Genomic DNA, 9,612 nt, shown 5'->3' with positions numbered 1-9,612 from the left:
TAAAATCAAAAAAGGAAGGCTACACATGATGCCTAAACAAAATCACTATAACATGTATAGGACTTTACTTGTAACAATTCAAAGTTGCTAGTACACCCAAGATCCAAACCAAAAGTGTAGGGACCATTAATATAAATTCACCCAAAGTTTAAGCACCAACCCCCCTTTAAAAGAAGCCACTCGATTTTCCATATTTTTTTCTAATTTGATTTTTCTTTCTCTCTGTGCGCCCCTCTCTCTTGTTCAGGGTTCACTGCAGAGACCATCATCAAAGCTTGTTATCTCAACTCCCATATTCTGCCTTCATCTGCGGCGGCCCTATTTGGGCAACAAAACCAAGCCATGTCAAGTTTATATGGTCAAAACTTGAACTTCTCACCTGCTAGAGCCCCTTCTCCACATATATGGACCAACCCAGATATTGAAAGGTAAAATAATCTCTCCTTGTTTTTGGTTTTGATTTTATCCACTTAAAATGGTTTTATGTTGAATTTTTTATGTAAGTTTTTGGTGGTGTTATATGTTTACAGCTCATACCTTGCAGAGCTACTGGAAGAAAAGAAGAAGTTGGCTCCCTTTGTGCAAGTTCTTCCTATTTGCAGTAGATTGTTGAATCAAGGTTTAATACTTTCTCATTGCTTGGATCTAGTTTTGATTTGATTTTGTTTTTCTGGGTATGTTTATGCATAAACACCAATGAATCTGTTCTGTGTTTCAATGATTTTTACTTCTTTGTTCTTGAATCTTGATTTTAAAGCATACATTTTGACTTTAGATGATGGTTTTAAGATCTTCTGTATCAATTGATGCTACTTGGTGATTGCACGGWKKMKAWTYGAATGTATTCTGATTTTATCCCTCAAATGATTGATTATGATTTGTGTGGTGGATGTCAGTGGAATTAGGAAGTCCAAAAACAAATTTTTGAATGCCAAACAAGGCATTTTCTTGAAATTGATAAATTTCTTAAGTTGTTTTCTATTTGTTGATACCGCACGATGAAGTTGCACAATGTTGTTCGGTTGATGCAAGTGGTTTTGTAGGATACTAATGATGACGATCTTGAAGTGGTGGTATTACAACGCTTTCCATGTGAATATTATCATGACTATACTAGCGTTTTCCCATGCCTAGGAGACGTATACGATTTAACAAATGCTGTTATAAAGGATGATTTGCTAGCTTTAGCGATGCTAAAATAATTCGAGTATAGTGCTATTTAAGGAATGACGACAAGCTAGACCATCTTAATGGCATGACTGTTTTAGTAAAAGGAGATGCAGACTCTTTGAGCCAAAAGGATTTGAATTGGCAAGAGTTACAGTTTCAAAAGAGGGGTTCTTCTATTTGATCTTGTTTAGAGCCCAAAAGGGCCAGGTCTTCAGGAAACAGTCTCTCTACTCTTTGGGGCTTTGGGTGTGCATACATCCTACCATCCCTAGACCCGTACTTCGTGTTGGATCTATTGGGTTCCTATGGTTTCGTTTAGAGAAATAGATGTTTTCCTTAGTCTTGTGAAGGGTGTCCAATAGTCATATAACATAGAGAATGTAGATATGATACTTAATGGATCGGTTTATTGGCTTATACCATATAACTCTAGCCCCATTACTATTTTCCGCATTTGGGTTTGTAGTGAAATTAAAACTATCAAACAGACTCACAGATTCAATATAATAGTTGATCTTTGATGTCCTGAATTACTTATGACTCGAACAACTAACCTTCTTTGTTATTGAAATTTATAGACCTCATACTATATGATACCTATCCTAACAAAGCATGACATTTCTAACTTTACTAGAAAAATGATTAATTAGCAGTACACTGTTTGATCAACAGAGATCTTGAGGGCTTCAGGGATGATACCCAATCAAGGGTTTAATGACTATGACAGACTGCAACGTGGTAGCCCAAGTCCTCTGAATCCTATAGATATTATGCCTGAAGTTGCCGCTAAAGGTTTAGGTCGTTGGAATGGAAATGCTGGTTGGAGTCCTCTTCAGCATGAGGTGAGTTCGTCTATGCAAACATGTTTAAGAGTTTACTACATCCATGGGTGATTGTTGGGAATTATAACCATCATCTACTCAAAGTGTTAATCGCTGATTAGAAATTCACCATTGTAGACTTCTGATTTATATTCCATGATCAAGGATACATTTTGATTTTCGAGTCTAGATTTATGGATAAAAAGAAAGAAAAAGCATTTTCAAGAAAAAACATGTATGAGACAGGATCGTGTGGGAGATATAAATTGGGAGTTGGAATATTTTTAGTTTTGTACCCCCTTTGGCGTAAATCAAGATATAAGTTGGTGTTTGATTTGTGTTTACATCTCAAGTTGCCATGTTAATTTGTCATTGAACACTTTTTTGCTAGTATTTTTTATATTTGCATACCCTTCATATACTCGTAATGACATATGTTCTAAAACATGAAACTGTACTCAAATTGGATTCTGACCATGATAAGCTTTAATTATATATATTTTTGTAGTATATAACGTTTAGTACTGAAAATGCAACATATAAACTCATGCACCCTCCTCACCTTTGGTAAGGTTTGAACCGTTGACCTCCTAGGAGCGCAGAGACATGGAAACCGCTAGGCTAAAGGCTCTTTGGTTAAACTTTAATATTTTCTTTGCATATGAGACACATAATTAGCTTAAGTGTAGGTGGGATTTAAGAAAATGGTTGGTTTTTCCTTTTGCCTATAGTCACAGCGATTTGGTGGGCCACAAGGACTGCCGATTGATCATTGGAATGCGGCACCGGCGAGCCCAAGTTCTTTCAATACAAAAAGAGTGTTGCGCTTGGATATACCTGTTGACAGCTTTCCTAATGTACGTTAAACACCCTAAAAGCCTCTTAAGATTTTTTTGAGATGTCTGCTTTTGTCTCAAAGTTTATTGAAATTTTTTGCTTGTGTTCTTCAGTTCAACTTTGTCGGACGGCTTCTAGGTCCTCGAGGCAATTCCTTAAAGCGAGTCGAAGCTTCTACCGGATGCCGTGTCTTCATTAGAGGAAGGGGTTCTATAAAAGACCCTGACAAGGTAAAAGAACTCCATAAAAAATGAAATAAACAAATGGAAACAAGTCGGATCTTTAGAAAATTGTTTGTGTTGATATATTAACATATATGTAAAAATGAGAACTTGGTCCGATGGTTTTAAACTAACCACTCAGTGAGTTGAAGTTGAGTGGTTTTACGGCATCTTTTGATTGGGATAGCGTCTGTTACGTGTGCTTTTTAGATAGGCAAGATTTGAAGAAAACATTTTTCTCTCTCAAATCCATGACTTGCAATTGTGCTTTCAGTTTGTTTTATTTACCCTTTTGGCAAGTCGCTTTTCTGTCTTTTGAGACCGAGGTAAAGTCTGCATACATCTTATCCCCAGACCTTGCTTGCAGATGGGATATACTAGGTTCGTTTGTTTTGTTGATTTGCTATTTTCATGTATTGATTATTTTTGCTTTGTGTGCGCTAAAAAGGAGGAGAGTCTGAGGGGAAGACCAGGCTACGAGCACCTTAACGAGCCACTACACATCTTAATCGAAGCAGAAATGTCCGCAAGTATCATCGATGTACGTTTGAGACAAGCACAAGAAATCATCGAAGAGCTGCTCAAACCCGTGGTATGTTTTCTTTCATGGGCTGTACATCATGCATAAGTTACTGACATGTTAGAATATGCGAAGCCTCTTTAATTTCTCTTAAAGAGCCCTTACAGAGGGGAAAGGCTAACAATATGTCAATATGTATGTATATATATTGGTTAGATGGACAGTGTCTAACCAATTTGAGAACCCAACCCAGCATGTATGTATGTATGTATGTATGTATGTATGTATGTATGTATGTATGTATGTATGTATGTATGTATGTATGTATGTATGTATGTATGTATGTATGTATGCATGCATGTATGTATGCATGTATGTATGTATGTATGTATGTATGTATGTATGCATGTATGTATGCCGTGCGTAGCTGATGTGAGACTCTAATATGTTTGATTGATCACAGGATGAGTCTCAAGATCTGTATAAGAGACAACAGCTGAGAGAGCTGGCTATGTTAAACAACAACTTCAGAGAACACAGTCCGCAACCGAGAGGCAGCGTGTCGCCTTTTGGTTCGAGTGGAATGAAGCGAGCCAAGACCGGTTGGTGAGGAATGCACAATGTGTACAACTCCTTGATGCATGGTTCACCATCCGTGGTGGACTTTTTAACTGAAAAATGAAACAAGGGTCACAGAACAGTTTGATGTAGGTTTTTTCATTTATTTATTTTCTTTTTATATTTTAAATAATAATTTGTGTTTTTTTGTTGGTTTGTAGGTCTTGGGACATTATTAGTTGCTTGGTTTCCTTTTTGTTGTCAAATTAAGTAGAAACAGTTATTGGATTTATTTGTTATCAACCTTTCTTTGTGTTATTAGTATTTTATATAGTGCAACTAATGGCACCAAGTTGCTTCGAATCGGAGCTCTGATGGTTGGCCGTTGGCCGTTTCTTTCTTTGAATTCTTTCGATTTACATGTTTTTGGTCTTTCTCGAGTCCCCAAGTTTCTTCTAAAAGATCTTCTTGAAGGGTCCTTGAATTGGGCAATGGTACGAGATAAAGAGCATCTCCAATAGATTCTTGACAGGAAACTGTTGTTTATATTTTAGCTTCTAACGTTTATCAGTATAATTAAAAAATACAGTATTTATAACACCCATTATTATATTCATTCATTCACAATGCATTTTAATTTAAGGAATTGCATTGTATGAAGTTATTTTGTAATAAAAGATAAGGAATTGTCACTAGACAAAGCATGATACCATATGTATAAAAGTGACCATAATATGTGGTGGAAATTTTGATTGAGTGGAAACAAGAGAGAAAAGAAAAAGGGTCTAAATCAATTGGACAGCAAAAAAGAAAAAGAACTTGGCTTAAATGTAACTCAAAACTTTTAATTTTTTTTTTGGATGTCTGGGTTTGAGTCACTGATCAAAAACCCTATCAACCCAATCTAATACGAAATAACTTAACTCGAAGCAACTTGATGTCTAATCGAGTTGTAAAATTGTCAAACCGTAAGTATTGAGTTGATATTTGGTTACTATTATTTGAACCCAACCCGATATCCTTTTATTTATTGGATTTAATATGATTGTTGAATTTCTATTAGTATGTGCATTAGATAATTACACTATCATGTATGTTCTTCATATACACATATTTTCAATCTATTCACATTTTTATATAACTCATTCGTACATATGTTCAGTAACTGTGACATATATATGTAAATTGAGAAAATTAACTGAATGTGGTATACGTAAGAAGTATGGATAAGTTGTATCAAATGGTTGATGATGAAAAAGAAATTATGAGTAGAGAAATAACATATTCTAGGTTAGAAGAATATTTTAATGTACCAAAGTATCAACCCGACCAACCCGTATGGGTTGGGTTGGGTTAAGATTTTTCAAATCGCAAGCATTGAGTTGTGTTGTTCAAATGTTTTCAACCCGATAAACTCAACCCATGAGCACCCCTAACCATAATTGGTTTGGTTTCTATCAACTTCATCCCGTATTTAAACTTTGAACCCGACAAATTAAGAAACCCGAAATCTATTGATTTTTTTAACATTTTAAAACATAGGCAAATTCAAGATTTTTGTCAAAGGCTCACAAAGTTGTTTGATGTGTTATATTATGACCCGTTACAAGATCGGTTTCTAATAATCATAACGCCACTCTCCCATTGGTCAAGGAGTTATCGTTTTTCTTTTTGCCCCTTTTGGGTTATGTTTGGTACATGGGACAATATAGACAGGAAGGAACAACACTCATTTTCTCACGTTTGGCGCAACATAATACACGACAAAAATTTATTATCCCATGTTTTGGCGCGACATGGTATAGGGACAAAAAAGGTTTTTCTTGTTCCACAAAAACAAGTGGAACAACATGGGACAAAAGTGAGACAAAAACTACTAATGTATCCTTTTTTGATATATAAACCTAATATAACATTTGTTTTTATGGTCATCACCGCCCATCGCCCACTGCCGCCACCACCAACGGCCACCTGTAGCCATTGCCAACCACCATCGATCACCTCCACTATAACAACCTCCTCTACCACCTCCACAACCACTGTTGGCCACTAACCACCATCGTCGATCGCCACCACCAATACCATCATCAGCTACCTCCACCAACCACCACCAACCATCGCCGCTCACCACCACCATTGTCCATCATCTCCACCTTGTCCACCAGTCACAACCTCCTCTAACTCCACCTGTCGTTGCAACAATCTTCACCCGTGCCTTTGCCAATTCATAAGGATCTTCCAAACTGAATCAAACATAATTTTTCCTTTGTACGAATCGGGTTTTTTCGAACTAACATGAATAATATCAAATTATCTATTCAAATTTCGTACTATTTTATATATGTATTTTATTTGTATGAAAATTGTGTAAGAATGTTTATAAATTAAATTATTTAAATATTTACTTTACTTGTGTTATTTATAATTGTTATATGATACATAAAATCATCAAACAACTTTTAGGGGTAACTTGTCTGGTCATGTTCTAATCGTACCAAACACGAGACAACCAACTTATCTTGTCCAACCCAACCCTTTTGTCTCGTTTAGTTTTGTCCAATCGTACCTTCATATTATTACCATTTTTTCTTTCAACAAATGTCTAAATAAGTTGTTATTGTTATTACGTTTTGTCATTCAACAATTGATTTCACATTGTTATAATTCATTATTTTATATTACTTCTGTTTCAAATTTCTTCGTATTTGCTATCATTTCGTGTTCCAATTTTCTTTGTGCCCGATATATGGGGTTTCTATTGCTAAAGCAATGGTATCATGCCATTCCTACTCAAATGTTGGTTTCAAGCGGGGTATTTGTTTTCTTATCATGTCGTCAAAGTAATCGTCTACTATTGCTGAAATGGACCCGTGTAACAACATCACAACTTGACAATATTGGTGAGTGGAAAAAAGAAAGCACAATGCGAAAAATGTTATGCACTTATGCTGAAGGAAAACTTGACAATCGGACTTACTTATAGTCGAAGTGGTCACAATTCCGACAACAACTATCGCTACTCTTCGTGCAACCGTAGGTTTTGGAAGCAAGGTTTTGAGGAGAATTTTTGACCAAAATTGCAAACAAGTACATTACAACGAATGTAAGCACATTATCAAAATGTATTGCAATTATGCATAACTAGGTAAGAACATTGTATTTGCATGGTGAATCAAAATATTTTATGGGATAAATCGATAATTCAATATGTTACCAATTATGACAAAATGATCCTTATTATAATCAATAGTCTCACACTTTTTTTTTTTAATTTTAAGCCAATTACAAAGTTTGATTGTGTAGAACTTATTAATATATATATATATATATATATATATATATGAGCCTAATCAAATGAGAACTAGATAGTTTGTGGTAACTGTAAAGTCTAATATGAACCAATTATTTTAGATAATTAATGTTAATTACTAAAATAAAACAAAAGATAAATTAATAAATTGTGTTGATCATTCAATTTACTTTAATTAGTTTAATATTCCAATTTACATTAGTTAGTTTAATTATTTTAATATATGTATATATATATATATATATATATATATACACACACGGACACAAAGGGACCAAATACGGTGGCCTTCTTCGGCACCCACCACCACTCCAGTAACCTCCTCCGGTCCTCTTATCTGACCAAGACGCCGTCTCCGATGATCGACCACTAAACACCCACCAGTGAGCATTCCCGACAACTAGCCCCATCTTTGTCCCTGTGACCCCCTCACTACCTATCTTCGTCCCTCATATTCGCCACAGTTGGTATCACAGTGGTACCACAGTTGGTATCACAATGATACCACAATTGGTATCATAGTGGTCTCAAAGTTACTTGATATGTTTTGAGTATCACATTATGTATCTTGGTGTATTTTGGGTATCACATGGTGTTCGTAGGAGGTCGGAAGTAGGAGAGAGAGAGGAGAGATAAAAAAATTAAACTACCTAAAATGCCCTTTAATTATAGTTTTAAGTCAAATTACCAAAAATATTAGTTTCATAATTTATCCATTGATTTGTGGTTGAGATTATATCTTACAATTATCACAAACTAATCAGTTCTCCCTTGAATGTACCTCTCTCTCTCTCTCTCTCTCTCTATATATATATATATATATATGGGTTGGGTTCACGTGAGACCAATGATTTTTCGTGAGACTCGTAAGACTAATTTATGTTCATTGATCAACTTTATAACCTAATGATCTAATGGTCTAAAGTTGCAAGGTGGCAATTTTGTAATTATTGAGAAGTCTCGTGGCGTTTATGAATGTTCAGATATGACGATTATACATCTAATCCAACGGTTGAGAATTGGTCTCACTCACAGGTCTCACGAAAAACCATTGGTCTCACATGATCCCAAGTCATATATATATAGGGGGAAGATCAAATGTTAACCAATAATTTTGTGTTAACTTTGAAAACCATGGCAACCAATCAAATTCCATTCTTCTTGTAGGTTTATGTCATGTTCACATTTTAATTACAAGAGTATTTCAGTAAATTGATTTGATATGTAACTCTCAAACAATTATTGGGGAGTTACAAATCATCAAATCCCAAAAAATATGCATTTATAATATTAATATTAATATTTTTTTTAATCTTGATCTTGCATGTTCATTGTTTTATCAGTTTTTAATTCGCATAGAAAACAAGGTAGTAAAAAATTTCGGTATCGATCAAGCTAATATGGATAAACGCTATGGAAAATAAATCGACAACAATTAGAAGATTAAAATGGTTTATGATGACAATTGGAGTTCGAGGTCGGGAATTGAATAAATTAACTAAAACGAATGTCTTGGTAATAAATTTTTATTTTTTTAAGATTCGTTTTAATCGAAATTATGTTCATTACGATGTGTTGTGTTTTTTATAATTCATCTTTTATTGATAGTTTTTTTCTTTAATTATTAAAATACGTACTTAATTCACATGTTCAAATGGAAGTACATGCACGACCCATTTTCATATTGTCATATTACCGACTTTTATGAATCATGAACCATTGTATTCATGTTACTTCTATCATATGAACACAAGTGTTATTTTTTAAGCTTGATACCAAATCTTTATATTTGTGTAAGTGTTTACACCCGGTGTTCATAACGTTGGGGTTATGTGTTCATATATTTTATACGATATGAACAAGGGGTGAACATGATATGAACAAGGGGTGAACAACCATATAAGATCAGAAACATATATGAACAAGGGTGAACCTTAAACGGTGTRGATGCAATGCATGTATAAAACTCCAATTGACAAAAGATCGCTCATGAATGTGTTTATAATAAACGAACTATTGTTCACAAGCTGTTCATATCGTGTTCATATCTGTTTTATTTATTTATTTACTTTCGTATATCAGTTATTCTTATTATGTTCATATTGTGTTAATAAATGTTATGCAGTCCAAGTTTATATATATGTCAAATTTTTGTTCGTATTTGACACAATGGTT

General features: G+C 34.5%; 1 protein-coding gene across 2 annotated transcripts; it reads left to right on the top strand.

Moving 5' to 3' along the window:
• Nucleotides 1–245: 245 nt before the first annotated feature.
• LOC112507010 (KH domain-containing protein At3g08620-like) lies at nt 246–4,487 on the top strand. 2 transcript variants are annotated; one of them, XR_003068499.1, is made up of 8 exons: nt 246–428; nt 531–619; nt 1,843–2,012; nt 2,723–2,848; nt 2,942–3,058; nt 3,498–3,641; nt 4,033–4,276; nt 4,349–4,487. XR_003068499.1 is itself a non-coding variant. In XM_025111389.1 (7 exons), exons 1-7 carry the CDS (start codon nt 343–345, stop codon nt 4,177–4,179), a joined length of 879 nt encoding a protein of 292 aa, XP_024967157.1. In that variant the 5' UTR covers nt 246–342; the 3' UTR covers nt 4,180–4,487. The 2 variants fall into 2 exon arrangements, 1 of the variants encoding a protein (XP_024967157.1); XM_025111389.1 differs by having other exon boundaries at nt 4,033–4,487.
• The last annotated feature ends 5,125 nt before the right edge of the window (nt 4,488–9,612 follow it).

Source organism: Cynara cardunculus, assembly GCF_001531365.2.
Source record: "Cynara cardunculus var. scolymus isolate 2C chromosome LG 2, CcrdV1, whole genome shotgun sequence".
NCBI classification, from domain to species: domain Eukaryota; kingdom Viridiplantae; phylum Streptophyta; class Magnoliopsida; order Asterales; family Asteraceae; genus Cynara; species Cynara cardunculus.
The sequence above is the reverse complement of the archived record's forward strand: the minus strand, read 5'-3'. Positions and strand labels throughout refer to the sequence as shown.

Bases quoted from the DNA above. Each gene is read 5' to 3' on its own strand.
- LOC112507010 (XM_025111389.1), top strand. From the start codon at position 343: ATGTCAAGTTTATATGGTCAAAACTTGAACTTCTCACCTGCTAGAGCC. The intron at 2,013-2,722 runs GTGAGTTCGTCT...TTTTGCCTATAG, and splicing joins GGAGTCCTCTTCAGCATGAG to TCACAGCGATTTGGTGGGCC. The intron at 2,849-2,941 runs GTACGTTAAACA...TGTGTTCTTCAG, and splicing joins CTGTTGACAGCTTTCCTAAT to TTCAACTTTGTCGGACGGCT.